This window comes from Ochotona princeps, chromosome 10 (genome assembly GCF_030435755.1).
Source record: "Ochotona princeps isolate mOchPri1 chromosome 10, mOchPri1.hap1, whole genome shotgun sequence".
Taxonomy (NCBI): domain Eukaryota; kingdom Metazoa; phylum Chordata; class Mammalia; order Lagomorpha; family Ochotonidae; genus Ochotona; species Ochotona princeps.
Genome location: NC_080841.1, coordinates 38,973,917 through 38,996,184, shown reverse-complemented (window position 1 = coordinate 38,996,184; position 22,268 = coordinate 38,973,917). Strand labels below are relative to the sequence as shown.

General features: G+C 44.2%; 1 protein-coding gene across 1 annotated transcript in view; it reads left to right on the top strand.

Moving 5' to 3' along the window:
* Window positions 1–12,755: 12,755 nt before the first annotated feature.
* The window catches only part of PIP4K2A (phosphatidylinositol-5-phosphate 4-kinase type 2 alpha), a 161,818-nt gene continuing 152,305 nt past the window's right edge, over window positions 12,756–22,268 (top strand). Inside the window, exon 1 of the mRNA XM_004578553.3 lies at window positions 12,756–13,184. Within this exon, the coding sequence (XP_004578610.1) occupies window positions 13,041–13,184 (144 nt within the window). The 5' untranslated portion in view covers window positions 12,756–13,040. The remainder of the gene's footprint in view (window positions 13,185–22,268) is intronic.

Here is a 22,268-nt window from a genome sequence, read left to right as displayed (position 1 = left end):
CACAGGACTGAGGCCTGGCCCCGGCAGCTTTTCATTTCCCTTGTCACAGCGGTAGTGCTGGGGCTGTGCACCTGGTGCCAACAGGGATGATCTCAGACCTACCGTGCAAGGGAAAGTTGGAAGTCCGTTCTGAGAAGCTCTCTTACAAAGCAGGGTTTCTCAGTGTTCATCTTCCCTGAAACACACAGAAGTTTCCTGTAGAATGGAACCAGTGTATACCATGGCTGATCAGCAACTAGTAAATGCTAGACTTCACACCCAGCTATACCTGAAATGTTCCACTTCAATAAACCAGTGGTTACACCCCACCCCCTCCATTCCACCTTGCCTTAAATTAGTTCCAAGTTGCTTCTAAGTCTTTCAATTTAAATATATATATATATATATATATATATATATATATATATATATTAACATAACTTGTTGAGCACAAGAGAACCTGCCTGCAGGAGTCAGCAAACGTTTTTCTACAGTGAACCAGTTATCATTTTAGGCTTTGCAGCTCATATGAGGTATTCTTTGGTTGTGTTGTGATGTGAAAGCAGCCAGAGACAATATATAAATGAGTGAATGTTCCCATAAAACGTTATTTACAAAAACAGCCAGTGGGCAGGATTGGACCGCAGGAAATAGTTTGCTGACCCCTGCTTCATCATGGAACCAGACAGCACTTAAAAGAGCTATGCTTCCATAAACATTAATGTAGTGGGATAATATTTTGCAGCATAAATCCATGGTTTAAGCTTTCTGCTTCCAGTCTTTGCCTGGCATACTCTCCCACAGGTGCCTGCATGGCATGTCCCCTTTCTCCCTCAGGCCATAGCTCAACGTTCTCTTTTCCGATGAAGCTTCCCCTATCATGCCACCTGAACACCTTTCTTTCTTCCTGGTTTATGTTTCTCCTTAGTTATCTTGTCATCTTTCCCATCTAACACATTGTGTGTGTGTTTTCACTTTAAAAAATTCCAGGATAATATCTGTTTTTATTTTTAGTGCTGTTCCTTAAAACAGGGTCTAGCACATGGCAGGTGTCCAATAATTTGTTAAATGAATGAATAACAGAGGTAATACTGTATATGAGGCATTGTCAGAATTGCTCAAAGTATCATCCTCATGATCATTAACAGGACGGACAGTGATTTTTTTAAATATTCATTTTATTTTTTATTTGAAAGGCAGAGTTATAGGGAGAGAAGAAAAAGAGAGAGAGAGAGAGAGAAAGAGGGAGAGAAAGAGGGAGAGAAAGAGAGAGAGATCCTCCACCTGCTGGTTCACTCCCCAAATGGCTACAACAACCAGAGCAGAGTTTGAAGCCAGGAGCCAGGAGCGTCTTCTGGGTCCCCCATATAGGCTCAGGAGACCAAGGACTTGAGGCATCTTTGGCTGCTTTCCCAGGCCATAAGCAGGCGCTGGATCAGAACTGCAGTGGCTGAGACATGAAACTGCACCCATATGGCATGCTGGTGACACAGGAATAGCCTGCCACCAACTTCCCAAAATTATTACCTCTACATAATCTATACCTAGGCAGTGACAATACTGATGCCTATAACCAGCAAGGCCAAAAAGCAGAAGATACGAAGCTAATATCTTTGGCTCCTCTATAATGAGGTCTGACTTTTAAAAACAAAAATGTAAAAAGTTTTCTGTACTTTCAAAAGCCAAAAACCCAATGGATTGTGACATAAAGCATATTCCTTTTTAATTTTTTAAAAATTAGCAGTCATCACACACACATGCACACAGAGCACTCTCTCACCTGCAGGCTTACTCCCTAAAGATCGAGGACAAAGCTGGGCAGAAGCCAAAGGCAGGAGCCAAGAACTCCATCTAACACTCCCACGTGTCTGGACCATTGCTGTTGCCTCCCAGTGTCTGCAGCAGCAGGGAGATGCAGCCAGAAGCCCAAGATGAGAATCAAATCCAAGCACTCCTGTTTAGGATGTATCTTAACTGACCAAACATCAATGTCCTCCAAGTGAACTCGTAACTGGTAGTTTGAGATGATACCCTGCTGGTTGCTTATGATCCCTTGCTGGTTGGTTGTGCTTATTGGAAGGAGAGGAAATTAAATGCTGTTGGTGCAGCTAAAGAGCTATCTCAGGAAAGAGAGGCAAACCCCTCACAAGGATCAGGAGGCACCCAGAGCAGAGATCAAAACCTTGCCAGAGCATGCAATGATGCGGAGGACTCAGGGTCCAGAAGAGCTGAGGGCACCCCAGAGTCCCTGTGAACCTCTCACAAGGGGGAGCTGGCATTGGAGGAGAGTTTCCAGGGCATGAAGGCCTGAGTGTAAAGACCATGTTTTGATGGAGTTCACGTAGGGACATTCCAGGATGCCAAGAATACTTGGGTGGTTTCCATCCCAAACTCACAACTCAGAGGTCTCCCAATCCCATATGGAAAGGAGCAACTTGGCTTTCACTGGGTATCTCCCCAATGAACACTGAGAAAAGCTCAGAATTAGACTGAGTTTTATTTTAAAGAGATTTAATCAAGTTCTCCATTATTCAGTTAGCAGCTGAGCTAAGACCTGAGGGAAGTCAGGGATGGAAGAAGGAAATTGCAACTTGATATTCACAAAATTTGTGATAATGAAATCAGTTTATGTTATGCCATTACAGACAATAACAAGGCAAAGTGTTAAATAGAAAAGAGGCAAAACATAAATTAATTATATGCTACATTCCTGTTTATATTAAAAGCAAACATATATTAGAGCATGTTCATATGTGGATGTAAATGCATAAAAACAATCTAGAAGGGGATCAAAGTTGTGGCCCATCAGAGTAAGCTGCCATCTGCAATGCCAGCATCCCATATCAGGGCACGAGTTCAAGTTCCAAGGTACTCTGCTTCCAATCAACATACCTGCTAATGCTCCTGGGAAGGCATTGGAAGATCAGCCAAACCCCTACCACTCATGTGGGAGATCCACACGGGGTTCCTGGTCCTGGTTTCAGCCTGACCCAAGTCTGGTCATCACAGCCACTGGGGAAGATTGTTTCCTCTTCCATTTTCTCTGTCACTCATGTGAAATAAATAAGAATAAATAAGAATCCACCTAGACCAGATAAGGAGGGAAGGGCAGTAGGGGGTTGAGAGAGCAATGAGGCAGTAAGAAGCAGGGGTAGAGGCGTAGGACAGAGAAGGAGGCAGAGCTGGGGGAAGGCACTTCCCCTTTGTAGACCATGCCCTTTTGTACTGTTTGCACTTTCTATGCATTTTTATTTATTTGACTTGTTTTTTTATTTGAGAGCAGAAAGTCAGAGACAAACAGAGAATTCCAGCTGTTGGTTCACTCTCCAAATGCCTGCAATGGCCAGGGCTGGGCTAGGTCTTTGGAAAAAGCCAGAACACAATCCAGTTCTCCCACTGTCATTGCTTTCTGTGTAAATACAACAGAGATTGCAAGACGCCATGATCACACCATATAAATGTTTGAAATCAAGCGCCACCCTTTCAAGATTGTCTTCTCTGGCTCTGACAACAGTCATTTTCCTTCTCTTACTTCAGAGGCTCAGCTAGTGGGTCTGCCTTGGAGGAAGCACCCCCATGGTGTTGCTTGGCAAGTCTCATATAGCAGTGGATGTATTAGCTGTAGATTTTGTTCACAAAACCATGAGCTCCTCAAGACTCAGAAATGTGTCTCATTTATCTTTCCAGGATGTGGGCAGTGAGTAGAGAAAACAACAATAAACCTTTCTCTGATTTCAGTTAAGGCCCTGAGTTCTGTCTTAGCAACTCATAAGGTATCAGGATGATGACCAACTTAAAATGTGAATTTTGAAAATGTAAACAAATACCTAATTCAGTGCAGGAAAAACAGAATATTCTTCATTGAAAATTAGCTTGATGACATCAGTTAACTTGATGAGGAAGAACCATACCATATTTCATGAATATTATGAATGAGCAAGTTTCTGATCTTTAAATTTCAGACCTAGGGGGCCAGAGCCATGGCTAGGCAAGCTACCTGCGGTGCCAGCATTCCATATGGGCACCTGTTCATGCCCCAGTTGCTCCACTTCCAATATAGCTCCCTGCTTATGGCCTGGGAAAGCAGGATAGGATGGCCTCTGCAAGCACATGGGAAACCCAGAACTAACTCCTGCCTCCCAGCTTTGGACTGACCCAGCTTTGGACTGGTCATCTGGGGACGGAATCAGAGATGGAAGACCTCTTTTTCTCTCTGTAACTCTTTCAAGTAAAATCGAAAATATGTATGTGTATATATATGTATATATATATATATTAAAATAATTCAGACCTATAATTTTAAGTAATTTCATCCATAGCTCCCTTGGATTTCAGCTGGCTCCACAAATACGTAAGGGAATTAAAAAACATGACTCCTCTTGAGAACTGTAAGGCCTAATTCTATCCCTTCTAAGAATTTTATGAGATTTGGAAAAGTGACTAGAGCATGTCTAGGGGTACCAGATGGATAGCAAATTATTCCTTGGAAATGATCATCTGTTTACAGTAGGCAAGCACACATACAATTGTGAGAAGATTACAACACAGAATTTCAAGGTCTTGGTACAGATGCCCAGGTAACTCTCTGAGGGTCAATTCAGGGAGGATCCCCAGATTCAAGATGGTGGCTGTAAGGCACACAAATGAGTCTAGAGATTTAAATGCGGTGTGGCCGCCTGGGTGCTCTGGGAGCTGTTTCTGCATCTGCTTCTGCAGGAAGCTGCAACTGCAAATTTCAGGAACCGAGAGCACTGAGCAGGAAGTAGAAACAGCCTGGGTAACAAGGGAATCTCTTGGGGGCTCCTTGTTCCTCTTACCCATTTAAATTCTTCAGTTCTTCCCCACTGAGATGATGGGAACTGCAGGACATAACCAGCACACATCCTCCTGCTACCTGGTATGGGAGGGCTTTGCTACCCTGCAAGGTCACTGCCTTCTGTCTTCCCTGCCATTTTCAAGGGAAGCAGAAACCCTGGGGACAGGCCTAGTTCTGCCAGTTTGCACACTGCAGCACCAAGACTGCTGTGATCATTTTCCTTATGTTGATTTTATTACACTTCTTTGGATGTGTTTCTCATACACACATCAATTAATTATTTCTCCTTAGTGTTGCATTACTTCAGTTACATCAAGGACAAGGGATGAAACTTATCCTTCGTATGCCGCAGCTTAGAATTCTTCCAAAGCAGATTGTGGGTAGACTTTTACTTTAGCAGCAGTAGGTGTGCACATTAGCATGTCCCTGGATTTCTGGGATGTTAAAAGCCTAAATGAAAAAGTGACTGGTAACTTGGATGTTCACCCATGAGCCCCTTTAAGGAGTGTGATCAATTTGCACTGTCTCCCCCTCTAACTGCATGAAAACACTGCTGCCTCGTGTTGATGGATGTACCCACTTCCCCCTTATCCTTCTTGCCAAGACAAACCACGGTCATCTCTCACCTGTTTTCCTATGGTCACTTCCTTATCTTGCTATTTTGCTATTTGTGTCTCTTCAGTCTTTTCTCCACATAAAAGCTACTGAGATCTTTTTATAATATGAATGCTCCCAATGCACTTAGAATTAAACTTAAATTCCTTCTCCTCGGAGTGCTGTGGCAGCAGCTATCACTCAGGGTGGCCAGAGCCCCTCTGTCCCAGTCACTTTTTACCCCAGTCTTTATATTGCCAACTCCTTCCTCGAGGCTTGCAGATTTCTTCCTTGGCAAGTTTCCCCTTAACATTCCATTTTCCATGACTGCATCAGCTTTAGGATATTTGTCAACATCTGTAATTACAGGCTTATTTATTTACTATCAACTCCATGAGAGAAAAAAAATCATATTGCAATCTGTTTGGGTATTTATAGTAAAAAAATATTAATTGCATGAATGCAACTTTCTTCCATATAAATGAAAAAGCAAATAATTGAGGAAAATACCAACCTTCTTAACAATAGTCAGACTGAACTCCTGTGGCAATCAGAAGTTGAAGCAAATTCATGAGCACTTGAGTGGCTTCCTCTCTCGCCAAGAGAATCCTTGCTGGTGTCCCCTTGTTCCTGCTTCTGGACACTGCGGACTTTTCTCACGGCCAAAGTAAACCTCCACTCCTCCGAGGGGTATTTGAGAGATTAGCCTTAGCGAGGGTGTTTGACACATTAGTTGACACTGGAGTAGCTGGGTTCAAATCTCAGCTCCATTTTCAATTCTAGCTTTCTGCTAAAGCATGCTGTGTGAGGCAGCAAAGGATGGCTCAAGTACCTGGGTCCCTGCCACTACAACAAGGGAACCCCAATTCAGTTCCACTTCCTGGCTTTGACCTGCCCCAGGACACTTGACTGTTGTAGGCGTTTGTAGAGTGAACCAGGGTATGAAAGTTTCTTTCTCTCATCTTTGAAACAAAAATAAACAAAAAAACTGCTTTTTGTACTGGAAATTCTTAGTTTTGGAAGCTACATTCCACTGTATCAAGTATATTAAAATACATTCATAACCCACATTTAATTCACTACTTTCACTGTAAAAGGCATTAGAAACAATTTTTATGACTTGGCTCCTGGGATTTGTAGCTATGACTAATAGTTTATTTCATTTCTCTTAATTTAAAAATTTTAATCAACATGCAATACTTAATATATTTTGAGGGAGTACAGAGCAATGTCACAACATGTGTATACAGTGCAAACTGATTAGACAGTAATTTTTTTTATTTCCTAAGTTCTCATTGTGTCTGAAATCTACCAGCTCCTCTGTTACAATCCATTACATAGTATACAATTCAATGTTGTGAACTATAGTTGCTTCACTATGCTGGGCAACACTGGCGCCTATTCTATCTAAACTGTGTTTGGGTATCCATTATTGAAACACCTGTATCTTCCTTCTCTTACCATTTTCAGCCTCTTGATAACCACTATCCTAACTTTAGACTTTCTGTAGCTTTCACATGTGACAGAGAACATTCAGTGTTTGCTTTTTTTTTTGGTCTGGTTTATTTCATTTAACATAATGACCTGCAGTGCCAACTATTTTTGTTTCAGATGCCAGGATTTCATTTCATTTAATGGTTGAGGAATAATCTACTGTGAATCTATGGCAAATTCTCTTTGTCCATTTAGCCATGGATGGGCATCTAGGTTGAATCCATCTCAGCTATTGTGAATAGTGCTAGAACAGAAATGGAAGTATAAGACAGTTTTTCACATCCAATTTTTGGAGCTATTTTTAGTTTTCTGGGGAAGCTCTATGTTGTTGTCCAGAATGACTGTACTAATTTGCATTTCCGCGAACGGAGTACAAGGGTTCCCTTTTCTCCATGTCCTCACCAATGTGCCTTTGGTGGGGGGATCTCTTTGATGATAGCCTTTCTAATTGCCATGGGATGACACGTTGTGGTTTTAGTTTGCATTATTTTGATGCATAATGAAATTGACTATTACTTCCTACATTTGTTGGCCATTTGTATTTCCTCTTCTGTGAAATATCTTTGACTAGTTCCTAACTGAGTTTTATGTTTTTGCAGTTGAGTTTTTTTTAATTCACTATGTATCCTGAGTATTCCGGATATTAATTCAACATATAATCTGGAGATGAAACGGTTTGTAAATATTTTCTCTTTCTTTGGTTTTCTTAGAAGTTTGTGGTTAGGAATAATCTTATTTGTCTAGTTTTGCTTTCGTTACCTGTGCTTTTGAGGTCTTTTCCAAAATACCATTGCCTACCAATGTCTGGAAATGTTTTTCCTACATTTTATTCCGGGAGTTTCATGGATTCAGGTCTTTCATTTTTGTTTCTGAGTTGATTTTTGCATAAGTTGAAAGGTAGCAGTAATGTTGAAATCGGGCACTGTGATGCTTCCAGGTTTGTTCCCTTTACTCAGGATTGTTTTGACTACTGGAAGTCCTTTGTACTTCCGTTTGAATTTCAGAACTGTTTTTTTCTTTGCCAGTCTTGCGGGAAATATTAGTAGTATTTTCCATGGGGATTTTGTTGGTTCTGCAAATTACTTTGAGTAGTATGGACATTTTAACAACTTTGATTCTTCCAACCCACGAACATGGAACGTTTTTCATGGAAATCTTTATTTTCTGTTTTTAAATTTAATTTTTTAATTTTCTTGAATTTCTTTAAGATTTTATTTATTTGATTATTTATTCGAAAGATAGGGTTTCAGAGAGAGAGGGAGAGACAAAAAAAAAAAAAAAAAAAAAAAGAGAGAGAAAAAAGAAAAAAGAAACCTCCCATCTTTTAATTCACTCCCCAAATAGCTGCAACAGCCAAGCTGGGCTAGACCAAAGCCAGGAGCCAAGAGATTCTTCTGGGTCTCCCATGTGGGTGCAGGGGTTGAAGTACGTGGGCCATCTTTTCCAGTTGCATGAGCAGAGAGGTGGATATTAGGCAGAATAGCTAGGACTCAAACCAATGCCCACCGAAGATGCCATGGTGCAGGCAGTGGCTTAACTTGCTATACCACAATACCAGCCCCTTCCATAATTTCTGGTATGTTGTGCTTAACATTTAATTTTTGATTGATTAATACTTTTTAGCAATCATTAAACATACTTATAATATTAAAAAACGAATTCAAAACCTATTGATAAATATAATGATTTTTAACAGTAAATTCAAATTGAATTAACTTGATAACATTGCTTTATAAAAATTTACTCAAATATTTATTACTGACATTGATTTTATAATTCTCTGCTGTAGTAAACATTGTGTTCATGTTTTAAATTTTTTCTAGATCCCTGAGAAATCTATAGTGCTCAGGCATTGGCAATATGTGACCCAATAGATGAAACAACACTGCTTCTGTTTTTGTCATGTGTAGTTGTTCTTTTTCACAGAGATTCTTTATGAACTCAGAGGAGCTTTCCCTCATGCCGACATATAGGAAAATGACCTGTTCCACTACAAGCTTAGCTCAGCATTACCTATAGCGTATAATAAATACTTTTTAAAACTCAATAAATAATGTAAAAGGTTGTTCTCTTATATAAACTGGATAAATTAAATACTGTTACATATTATTTAACTAGTGCAGATGGTTACATTTAAAAAATTTATTATTTGGGCTGACATTGTAGCATAGTGGGTAAAGCTGCCACCTGTGATGTTGGTGCTGGTTCAAGTCCCAGTTGCTCCACTTCTAATCCAGATAGTTGTTAATGTGCCTGGGAAAGCAGCAGCAGATGACCCAAGGGCTTGGGCCCTTGCATGCAACATGGCAGCCCAAAAGAAGCTCCTAGTTTCCAGCTTTGGCCTCTCAGCCCAACTCTAGCTGTTGCGACCATCTGGGAAGTAAACCAGCAGGTAAAACATCATTTTCTCTCTCTCTGTCTCCCTGTCTCACTAATTTGGCTTTTCAAATAAACACACCTTTAAAAAAGCATTATAAAAGTAACACACATGTATCTGATACAATGTAAAAAATTCAGAAATATATTTTGGAAATCATCCATAGTTCAAACTGTGCCTGATACAGCACTATCAATGGTTTGATGTACTTTTAGTGCTTTGCATGCACATATACACACACTTAGTAACAGCAAAAACATACCATATTTATAATTTGTATCCTATTTTCTCACTCATGTTAATGTTATGGATATCTTAGGTCATCATGTTTTGTGGAAATACTATTTTGGATGCAATGAAAGACCGTGAAACTACAGTTCACTTCATTGATCTTGCAATGTTGGAAACCCGTTTTGATTCTAAAAGTATAGATGATGCAAGGATTACAGAACTGGAGACTGATTCCTATCCTCACACAGCTTCCTGGTCTCCTCTGGGACCAGGAAATTGGCAGGTAGAGTGATGAGGCAGGCTGGGGGAAATGGCTGGCCCTTGTGCCAACCCCTTATACCCATGGACTTGAGATTGTTGCTGAAGGACTATACTCTTGTAATATTAAGGGGGGAAGGTAGAGAATGGGGAGGCAGAAACAGGAGGTGGAGGGGGGAATCCCTATGCCTATAAAGCTGTAATATAAGATTAATATTTTTTCTTTCTTTGGGGGCTGGTATTGTAATATAGAGGCTTAAGCCACCACTTGCAAAGTTGGCACCCTATATATAAACCACTTCCAGTCCTGGCTGTTCTACTTCCAATCCAGCTTCCTGTAAATGTTCGTGGGAGAGCAGTCTAAGTTCTTGAGCCCTTGCCACCCACTTAAGAGAACTGGATGAAACTTGAGTCCTGGCTTTGGCCTTGCCCAGCTCCGGTTATTGCTAAGTATTTGGGAAGTAAATCAGCAAATGAAAGCTACCTCTGTCTGTATCTCTCTCTTCTCTCTCTCTCTTCCTTTCAATTGAACAAAAAGGGAAAGAGAGAGTATGAGAATCTTCCATTTCTTGGTTCACTCTCCAAATACCTGCAACAGTTGGGCCTAGGACAAAGCCAGGAGGCTGGAACTCAATCCAGGTCATTCTCCTGACTGCAGGGACGCAAGTGCTTGAGTCACAACCTGTTGCCTCCCAGACAGTGAAAACAGGAAGCAAGATCAGAAGCACAACTGGGACTCAAACCCAGGGACTCCCATATGGGATGCAGATGTTCCAAGCAGTGACTTAATCACAAGTACCAAGTACCTATGACTGAATTTAAAAAACAGTTGTAAGTCAGCTTTTCTGATATCTGAACATGTTATGTAGATCTTCACCTCCATGACCATGCTTCAGTCTATTTAACACAAGGATGACACTGGCCTCTGAACGTTTCCACAGATTGTAGTTCTTCTTTGGGAAACCTGAACTGACAATGGCAACCAGTATCTATTTCTGCTTCCTCAACTGGTACCTAAACATCACTGGATTTAGTTTTTAAGTATTTACAGCAATCCCATTGTCTTGCATTATTAAAATGCTATGAAGTACAACATACCTACCACAAAGCCAATAAAGTACTATGAAGCATCGAGGTGGAAGAATTAATTTCAACAACGAAGATCCTGCTAGCATGACTGCTTCCCAGGGTGAAATATGCTGAAGAGCTCAGTCTAGAGTGGTGATGAGAAGGGATAATCAGGAATGCTCAGCTTTCAAGCCTAGGTCAAGGAAAATGTATTGGATGAACTTCCAGCTAGAGTAACTGAGTGGTATGAATGCCATCTCTTTGTAACATGAGCAAGTGAAGCAACTCATGGGAGACCCAGGCGAAGCACCTGGCTCCTAAGTTCCGATTGCTGCAGCTTCTGGCCATTACAGGCATCTGGACAGTGAGCCAGTGGATGAAAGATCTCTCTGTTTCTCCTTCTCTGTCTGTAAATTTGCCATCCAAATAAAAAATTAAAAAGAAACAGGCTCAGAAAATCTTCGTTGAATTCCATGTAATATCTTACTACAAATCTAGGCTGTTTTGTTTTTCCAGAAAGGATTTTTTTTTTTTTTTTTTTGGAAAGTCAGTTGCAGAGAGCAGGAGAGATAGAGGTATTCCATGCAGTGGGTCACTCTCCAGGAGCCCACATTAGCTAGCACTGAGACCCGGCAGAAGCCAGGAACCAAGAGTTTCTTCCAGGTTCCCAAGCCAGTGGCAGGGTTCCAAACACTTGGAACATCTTCCGCTGCTTTCCCCAGGCCATTAGCAGGGGACTGGATTGGAAGGGGGGAGGGAGCAGCTGGGACACAAAAAAATGCCCATATAGGATGCTGGCATCACAGGTCACTAGTGGCTTAACCTAGTTATGCCACAAAGCTAGCCCCTGTGGTTTGTGCTTTGTGTTGAATCACTAAGAATGTTGGCGGTTGTTGCTGGGGAGGGGGGTAGAAGTCAGTTTTGAGGACTGGGGGAAGCAGGTGAGGGCAAACTCTGCAACTCTCCCTCCCCCAGCTCCTTCAAAGATAATTTCTCATTTTTTGTCTCCCTGAGAGATTCCATAAGGGCACAAGGGCCCAAATGGTGCGCCACCCCCTCGGCTGTCAGAATGAGTACCCAGCACGCGGTGACATTACAGCAGCAGGTTTCCAAGCATACTGGGAATGGTAGCTGAGGTGGGCCAGGCGTTCTAGCTTCAGAGTTCAGTCAGGTGCGCATGCAGACGGAGAACAGATTCCCACAGAGGCAGGTGAGGGTGCTTGTGGGGAGAATGAAGGCATGGCGAGGAACACGTTTCTCTGACAGACTTAAAATGCTGTGTGAGGGCCACGCTTCTGGCCAAATCAAAGGATCTGGTAAGTGGAGAGGGCTTGGAATGATGTATTAGGTAGGATTCTCCATTCCAAACAACTCGGGGAGACGGAAAAGGACAAATTCAAAAGGCTTAGCAGGTACAGACATAAAAAAGACTCAGTTCATTTTATGGGCACTTTGCAAGGTGGAAGACCACGTGTCCAGGTGCTTCGCTCGCGCCTGGGGAGCCTCACTCTGCAGGCGGCATTTCAGGTCGCACCAGCTCTCCCATCTCTTAGCACAGCTAAGCGCCGGCTCCCTCAGCTTCCTGGCTTTCCCCAGCCAGGGAGTCCCCAGGGACTCCCCTTCTCCATCTCCCCACTCCGCGTCCCTCCCTCCCTTCCTTCGCTCCTTGGAGAGCAGAAGGACGTCCCGTTGGTGCTCTCAGCGTCCAACGCTCACCGCTCACCCCGCAGCCTCCTCTGCGCGGCCTAGAGCTGTTTCCCCGAATTCGTCTGCGCACAGGGCCGGCCGGGCCGTGGGGAGCTGGAGCCGCAGCTGGAGCCGGAGCAGGAGGACGCAGCCTAACGGTCCGGCGGCCTCGCCCCGCGCCCCGCCTGGCGACGCCGCAGCTGCTGCCCGCCCGCCCCCCTGCGTCATGACGCCGGCGCCCAACGCGGAAGCCGCTCGCGGCGCGCCTGGTCCAGCCGCGGGCTGAGCGCTGAGCCGCGGCGGGCGCGGGAGCCGGGCTGGGGCGCGAGCCGAGCGCAGCCTGCCGCCGCTGCTGGGCCGAGCCGACGAGCAGGCGGAGCGAGCCGAGCGGAGTCGAGCGCGCCGGCGGCCGCTGGAGGAGCAGGGCACGGCGTGCAGGGCCCGCCGCTTAGGGGATGCGGCTGCCTCCCCGGGCTGGTGTGTAGAGGGCGGGTCCCCGGCCTCGGGCGCGCGGCGGTGGAGGGGACCGAGGCGGCCATGGCGACCCCTGGCAACCTGGGGTCTTCAGTCCTGGCGAGCAAGACCAAGACCAAGAAGAAGCACTTCGTAGCGCAGAAAGTGAAGCTGTTCCGGGCCAGCGACCCTCTGCTCAGCGTCCTTATGTGGGGGGTGAACCACTCGGTAAGGGTTCGGCTGCGGCGCGCGGTCCTCTTCCTCCTCGCTCTCCTCCTCCTCCGGCCGCAGCTGCTGCGGGGCGGGAAGCCGGACCTTTTGGGTCTGCGGGACCAGGACCCTCCGGCTGCTCGCCCTCCGCCTCGGATACCCCTGGACCCGTAGCGCGTTCTCTCCCCTCCCGGCCACTTGCGCCCCCTTTGGACCTCAGAACCGGGCGCAGCATTAGGGGTCCCGTCTGCATCTGTGCCCTGCGGCTGGTGGATGCGCTGTCCACGGTCAGTTTGCCCGCCTGCAGGGAGGTCCCACAGCTTGGGAAGTGGGAAGTTTGCGCGGTGCACGGTTCCACCTTGCCTGTCAGCACGGCAGGGTCTGCAGGAGATCGAGTGCAGACGCTCTCTATCCGCTTCTGTGGGTACCCTCCGCCGCCGGGCAGGTGTACCTGTTCCAGGCAGAGGGCGTCCGGAGCCTCCTGCATGCGGCGGACAGATTAAGGATACTGGAGAGCGAGACTTGGGGTAGCCCCATTTTCCCCTTTAAAGGCAGTATTATTAGTTCCTAGGAGGCCTTTTTGCAAAGCCAGTGCATGTGTGCCACCGGTATTAAACATCCTGGGCTATTCCTCGCCCGCGTCGCGCTGCCGCTGCGCTCCTGGCGGGGAGTCCACTCCCTTCAACTCACCCCCACCCCCGCCTGCGGCCAGAAGCCTCCGACTGTGGGAGACAGGTACTGGGGGATCCTGGCGGGCGGGTGGAGGGTCTTGAGTTGCCCGCATCCGATTTTGAGCTAGATTTAAAAGGCTGGAGGAGGTCTCCTGGAAAGGTTAGCTTAGCGCACGACCAGAGGTGGTGGAAGCTGCGACGTTGCGGGCTATGCGGACTGCGGGTTGAGGGTCTGAAACAGCTTTCTGCTGATCTGACGCGAGAAACTCTTAACGTGTTTAAATCTACTGAGACGGGATCAGGAAATATGATCGGCGCTGTTGGCCGAGCCATGAAAGTTTAAAGAAGCCTGCAGTGCTTGACCGTGACCTTACCCACTGCAGTCAGTGGGCACCTGGGGTGAGGAGTAAACTTGCTCTTCACGCTTTTGATGTCCGTGGATGTCTGGGCGCCCTTTTCACCATAATGGAAATTGCAGAAAACCATATTGGTTTTTAAGAGAGCGCTGTCAGTTGAACGCAGGTGTTTCAGATGGCTCATAAAAGCATCGTTGTGGTATTTTTTTTTTTCTCCCGGTGCTGCTGGGGAAAGGTGAAACAGTAACAGGATGGGTTGTGTTTGCCTGGAGTGGCTGTTTTTGACAAAGCGGAGGAATAATTGTTTCTACCAGCCAAATGCCTGATCCACTTAAGTTCATATGACTGCTAGTTCATTGTAAATTGTTGCTACAGCATGCATGGCTGCACTAAAAACTTCCCCAAGTTTTATGATGAAAATGAAATAGTGACTCTGTAATTTCGAGTTAAGTCTAATTTTGTTAAACCTCCTTCCCCTCCACCTCAAATTTATGTTGTTAGTTCCTGGGATAGGAACTTAGAATTTGCAAAATAGGCCATGTGTCTCTGTGTGCTTACTCCTACTTACTTTGTACTTATGGTGTTCCATCTCCTTTGGAGTTTCTAGTGTTTTGGCCAGGAGGGTGTTAATGTCAGGGTTCAGTCTAGAGCAGTGTTACCAACCTTGTGGCCCTGAATTCCGTGGATTTTAGAAAATCTTGTGCTTGTGTCCCTGTGTCTGCTTCCGGTACAGCATTTTATGCATTGCTACATTTGTTTTAGTTTCTTGCTAATTGGAAATATTTTGAAACTACTTAAGGCGTGCATGTATGACTTGTAGACAGTACATGTGGTGCTACTTTCTTTTGTTTCTAAGAGAAGCCAGCAATTCGAAGTGTACATAGCCAGAGGAGTGAAGTTTCCGTAGGCTACAAGCTTGTTATTTATATGGAACACGTGCAGTGCCAGTCACTGTGGCAAAGATTGCTAAAATGCCTCTCACAGTTTTGTCTAAATATTAGAGGTTTCTTTGTTAAGAGTCTGTGTTCATGGCCTTTTTCAAAAATGTCTTTTTTTTTTTTAAATACTATTGGGGGGGTGGAGATACTGGAGTGTGTGTAAGGATGAACTCTCAGCTTTTAGACAGTACATACTTCTTGTTGATTTCATTTTAGGGACAATATCTACCAGTAGGTACATGTTTTCTATGGTCTGTGCCCCAGAGTTTATGGAAAGATGAGAATAAATATGTCAGCAATATTAAGAATCAGGAAGCATGAACCGAATGCAAATGCAAACCTTTTTGAAGGTATACCTGAGAAGGCAGGTAACATAAATGGCTTTCCTACACCTCCACTGTGATCAGAATTAATGGGAAAAGATTTTTCATATGTATTCTGCACTTTTGACATTAATTTGAACTTGTCATTGGACATTTAGAAATAACAAAGTTGGAGCACTGACAAGAAACTGTACATTTATTCTATCTTGTAGGCATCTTATAAAGGGGTAAGGAATCTTCCACATGCTAGGGGAGTAAGCCATTTGGATCTGTGTTCCAGTCCTTCACACCTCCTCTTGACCTTGGGCATGGTAACTGTTTTTGCTTCTCTGAATTAAGATGGTTGGAGTCGATGATTTCTAAGTCACAACTCCCTCCCACCCTCCTCCCACCCAACTTTAAGATCCTGATTTTTTTTTTATAGCAGTTAACTGGGTGTGTGGTGTTGTAATAATAATAGTACATGTAATAAAAGTTGTGTTACTATTATAACCTTGCAAAAGCAGCAGCATTCAGGAAATCTGGGCCTTGACTGGAAGGTAAGGAAATCTGTTGAGTTTAAGAGATTATGAAATAAGAGTATTTGATTGTAGTTGAATTGCGTTCTATTACATTAGGGTGTATTTGAGTGAACTGTAAAAACTTATAATTAAGGGAAACATTTTCAAGTCCATTGTGATGATAATGAAGGTCTTGATTTGGGCATTGCTCCGTGTCAGAATAAGCCTGCTGTTATGTGCTCTGTTTACTATGTTACTGCTTTCTAACTGTAAAAATATCCATCAGGGAATGGATGAGTGCCAGTTTTTATTTTAAGTGTTTCAGGCAGAGACTATAATTGAATACATAAAGGATAAGATGTCTTAAGACAGTTTTATCTTGTTACATTTGGAATTAAGCTAAAAATGGTCAGACAGCTTCTTAAAATGATATTTTAATAGGGTTGAGCATGTTGAATGATGAGAGCCAAGACTTGTTTTAAATAGTCTAGAATATTTTTATACATTGAATTGCAAGCGTGTTAGAAATTAGTATTTAAAAATGATGTAAATATTCAAAGGAGGATGTTCGTTACTTATGTAGAAAAATTTTAAAGGACACAACACTTGTTTCAGACAGTGTATTTAAAAGTATTTGATGTTAAGAGTTTAGGTTTCAAGCTCTGGAAACCTGATTTGGACAAAAAGTTTAAAATTCAGGAGTAGTTTGGGCTCTATCACAATTGAAGGACAGAGTGAAAACTAGAGCCCAGGAAGACTTAAGTGCTGGAGCACTCTTGGAACTTTCCTGTCCATTTGTTTTTTTTAAAAAAATAAAGATTTTTAAAATTTTGATTGGAAAGTCAGATATACAGAGAGGAGGAGGAGAGAGAGAGAGATTGAGAGAGAGAGAGAGAGGAGGTTCTTCCATCAGCTGATTCACTCCCCAAGCGGCTGCAACAGCTGGAGCTGAGCCGATCTGAATCCAGGAGCCCAGAGCCTCTTCCAGGTTTCCCACAAGGGTGCAGGGGCCCATGGCTTGGGCTGTCTCTGGCAGCTTTCCCAGGCCACAAGCAGGGAGCTGGATGGGAAGCAGGGCTGCTTGGATTAGAACCTGTGCCCATATGGGATCCCAGTGCGTGCAAGGCAAGGACTTTAGTTGCTAGGCTACTGCGCTTTGTTCTTCTTCACAGCCTTCTGGTTTACTCCACAAGGCAGTATCAGGCAGGGATCTCTCCAGGTAATAGAGATGGGATGTTTATCCTGTTTTGGGGCCTACCAGTGGGGTTCTGTGAAGGCCAATACCCACTTCTTTTTTTTTTTTTTTTAATTGGAAAGTCAGATATACAGAGAGGAGGAGAGACAGTGAGAAAGATCTTCAGTCCAATGATTCACTCCCCAAGTGAGCGCAACGGCCGATGCTATGCCGATCCAAAGCCAGGATCCAGGAACTTCTTCCAGGTCTCCCACACGGGTGCAGAGTCCCAAGGCTTTGGGCTGTCCTCGACTGCTTTCCCAGGCCACAAGCAGGGAGCTGGATGGGAAGCGGGGCTGCCGGGATTAGAACTGGCGCCCATATGGGATCCTGGCGCGTTCAAGGCGAGGACTTTTAGCCGCTAGGCCATGCCGCTGGGCCCAATACCCACTTCTTAAAAAAAATTTTTTTTGTTTGAAAGATAGGGTGACAGAGAGGGACCATACACAGATTCTCCATTCACTGTTTCACTCCTTAAATGGCTGCATTGTCAAGTTCAAAACCAGGAGCCAGAAATTCCAGGTCTGCCACATGGGTGACAGGGGTACACATGCCTGGGGCTGCCCACACACATTTGCAGGGAGATGGGCTGGAAGCAGAGCAAGCAGCTGGGCCTGAACTAGCACTCTGATTTGACATGCCAGGGTTGTCAGTGGTGGCTTAAAGGGACCATCTTTTCAACAAGTGCTGTGTTTTCTGTGTATTGGAGAATATGTGATTTTCTGGGTGCAGCAGATTCCATGGTTTTTATTGAGTCTCAGCAAGATCTGAGATTTGAAATAGATAAATGTTGTTTTGGAGAAATAGTGATATCTTTTAGGTTCATGAGTTTGTATTTGTATATCCCTTCACCCCAAAAGAGGCATGAAAGAAGAAACCAGACTTAGTAGGATATGATAAGGCAATTAGATTAAAAATAAAAATTAGCTAAACATTAGATGATACTCATTGAATGGAATCCAGCTAACCATTCATTCAAAAATTAATCTGACCCATTTTTATTTAATTTCTTTTAAATTTAAGAAATAACAAGCAACGTTTACTATTAGGGAATATTTTATACTCCTTAAATCGGTGATTATATCATGGGAATAAATTGCATCTTTATTTGTGAGGTGCTTTAGAGGGATCTACCATGCTGTGAATGCTGTCCCATGTAGGACCATGCCTTATCTTTCCCAAAAGAGACTGTTGGCAAGGCTGGCAATGAGCTAACAGAATCTAGTGTATGTTTATTTGGAAATGAAGCACACAGAGCAGTCAATTCTGCCAGCATACCCTTTGAAATATCAGTTTTAACTGAACAGAACTGATATAATTTGACAGGATGGTAAGGGGTCACAGATCTTGCAGAGTAAGTTCAAATCCTAACTCCATCATTTATGGGCTCTTTGAGCAGGTGATGTAGCCATTGAGCCTGCATTGATGAAGTCTTGCAGTGGAGATAATGGTGATTACCTCCCGCGGTCGTTTCTAGGGTTAAGTGAGATAATGTCTTTAAAAACCCATCACTATAATTAGCACATAATAAGGATTGAGTAAATGGTGCTTTAAAAGGATAAAATTCAGATGCAGTTTGGCTGACAGCATGTTAGTAAACACTAGGCCCCTCTTTCTCACCATTTAATGTGGATATGAATCATTTGGAACTTTTTAAAACTGCAGATTCTGGCGCAACAGGCCTGATGGAGGCAAGGGTGCTGGTCCCTGGTTACACTTGGAATAGTGAGGCTGTAAAAGAGAAAGGAGAAAGGAGGTGCATTCAGATTTTGTCTCCTGACTCTGTCCTCAGAAGAAAGGGTAACCCCATGATAAAGTTGGAAGAGTTGGAGAAGCAGTTTTGTGTTGGACAGAAGTTTAAATGATTTTTCAGAAGTTTTAAAGTTTCGTTTCATTTTATTTGGTACACAGAGAGACAAGTGGAAAGAGGTCTTCCATATGCTGGTTCACTCCCCAGTTGCCTGAAACAGGGCTGGGCCAGGTTGAAGCCAGGGTCTTGGAAGTCTATCTGGGTCTTCCCCGTGGTGACAGGGATCCAAGCACTTGAGCCATCACCTGCTGCTTTGCGTGTGTGCATTAGCAGGAAGCTGAAGTGGAAGAGTTAGGTCTTGAACCAGCCACTGTACTTTGGCATAACTTAACGTCTACCAAACACCTGCTGCATGATTTCAGAAATGTTGAACTGCAAGTGATAATGGGTGGATGTTCCAGTAACAGTACCTGCCGGATGCTGGTTGGATCAGAGCTCAAGACAGCAAGTCAGGGCTGGTGTGAGAAACTGAGGTTTTTCCTGAGAGGTTTGGCAGTTGCAGCCATGTGGGAATGTTAGACCTCTCTGGGAGAAGTTGGAGGAGTTGTAGTGGGAACTCTTGGCTTCCAGGGAAAGGATGGAGGAGGCAGAGGAAACAGAAAGAAAGGGGAAAACTCAGCAAGGCCACAGGCAGGCACCATGAGAGGCTCCCAAGAACTTGCCACCTAGGGTTGTACTTTTTGTTAGAGTGGTTGATGTTATGTCTGAATGAAAGCTGAAAGATTAAGGAAGTAAATGAGTGAAAGGAGACAGCTTCTCCTTTGGGAATGCTAAGAAGTAGGACAGTGAATGATGTTTCTGCCAGTCCTAGCCAGATTGATCTTAAAGTTCTTCCACAGAACCGCCTGCCTTTTTTGTTTTGTTTTGTTTTGTTTTTGTGCTCCTGTGGCAGTAGGTTGAAGGTTGTGGTCCCCTTCTCAGAATAGTGCTGTTAGACGAATAAACGAAAAAAGAGAAGGTTCATCATGCTGAGTGTACCCATGGGCCTCTTAAGGGTTGGTGGCACCCGGGTACGGTGGGGGTGGGGTGGGATCTGAGGGCAGCACTCAGCAGCCAGGACAGAGGCTGCAGGGGAGGACCATGCAGCGCTGAGTGAAGTCCTAACCCATAAGGTCTCTGTGTGTAGAAGGTGGGGGGCTCTACCCCACCCCCGGAACCCAGACTGTTCTGCCTCTGCCAGGCTTGGTGTTCGCTCGTTTCTTTGAGATCTCTTCCTGCTTTTACTTAATCTTCAGAGTTTTGTTTCCATGGAGAAAGCCTGAGCTATGAAGGCATCCTCAGAAAGTTCACGGCAACTTATGAAAAATTATGGGCTTCCCACTTTTTCCTTCACAAAAGTAAACCATTTTATTTTTTTAATTCCATTTTTCAGAAAGCGTTTTTGAAATACCCTTGTAGTAACAGGGGTGAAACTACTTGAAACTACTTTTCCCTTTACAGGAAGAAAATAATTATGTTCAAAGCATGTAGGAAGACAACAGATATATAATTTACTCGCAAAAGGCATTGAGAGGAACTTGAAAAAAACAACTTACCTGAAGATGCTAAGTTTTAAAATTCTTAGTCTTTGTAGTTTCCCGCCTAGGCACAGTGGTTGAGCCCCTGTACTCCGGAGCAGCAGTGTTTGATTGGCTGTGTGACCTTGAGCAAATTAGGTAGCCTCTGTTTGGTGTTTATAAAGGAAGGTCATAACAGTACATGCCATTGAGGTTGAATGTGTGGCTTAAATAAGCTAGTACTTGGAAGATGCAAAAAAAGCTGCTGACACCTGGGTAAGTTCCTCCCATTAATTGCGATTATTTTTTTAAGTAGGTTTGAAACTTTCAGTAGTAAAATGTAGTAACATGCTTTATGCTAAATTGTTACTTCCTTCTGATTCATAGAATTGTCTCAGCTTTGGGTCTCATTTTCTTCTGTGTCTTTGAGGAAACCTCATTTTAGAATTATCCATGTGCTGTGATTTTCTTTTCTGCATTTATTGTTTAGTTAGTTTTGTGGCTGAAACACATTCACTAGGAATTAGGTTATTTGAAGTGTCAAAAATGTAATTCATTTTCATTAATGGCAGGTAAGGTCAGCTGTTGATAGTTCCCGTTTAACATACGAGATGCTGAAAGATGCTTTTGGATCCTGCTTGGTATAATTGCAAGGGATAGAAAAGATCTCTGCTAGAAGCAGTAACAGAGAGCTGGAGTATGGAGACTCCTGGGTGCAGGATGATAAATAGTCTGGACAGATGATTGCACTCAGGGTGAGGAAGACATTGAGAGGTGGTGCTGTGGTGTGGCACGTAGAACTGCCCCTGCAGCATCAAAATTCCATGCAAGTGCCAGCTCAAGTCCTGGCAGCTCCACTTCCCATCCAGTTCCCTGCTTGTGGCCTGCGAAAGCACTGGAGGACGGCCCAAAGCTTTGTGACCCTGCACCAGTGTGGGAGACCTGCCAGAAACTCCTGGCTCCTGACTTTGGCTGGCCCCGCTTTGACCATTGTGGCCCTTTGGAGAGTGAATCATCAGATGAAAGATATCTCTCTCTCTCTCTCTCTTTCCCTCACCTACCCACTGTATAACTCTGTCTTTCCTAAGATGATTTTTTTCCCCAAAAAAACACGTTGTATAAAGGTAAGGAGGAGGCAGGGAGTTTAGGCATAAGGCTGTATGGGGAAAGAGCGTGTCAGAGGGACGAGCATCTGAGCAGAGGCTCCGCAGCTGTGCTTGCTCAGCACGTTCAGGAAACTGCGGGGAAGCTGGCATGGATGTCGGCGAGGGTGGGGATAAAGTGGTCCAAGGTGGGGAGCAGTATGGATCGTGATTTCTTCTACTGAGGATCTTGTCTTGGAAAAAATGTGGTAGAGGTGATGTTGAGGAGGACCTTGAAGTTGAAGAGTAATCTCACACTACAGAAGATGCGGAAGGCCGCATGTGGCGCCACAGCCAACACCCTTGTCAGAAATGGTGTTAGCTTTTCTCTGGCCAAGAACAGCTCTGTGGCAGCCAGCATTGGGAACAGGATCCAGTATGAGTGCTGGTTTGGATCCACTTCTGAGCCAGGATCCCTTTAAAATCTTGTCTCCCTGTCCCCCTAGCTTACTTTCCCACCTGTCCCTCTCCCTCTTAAAGCTGCCTTGTCGTGTCTTGTGCCTTGGCACTCTGCCTGCTTTGCCACCGAGAAAGCACTGGAGAAGCAGAGACCCTTGCTTCTGCTCTTCGCTTTGTGCCATCTAGCAGCAGCCTGTGGACGGCCAAATTCGGCAGTCCTCAAACACACCAGA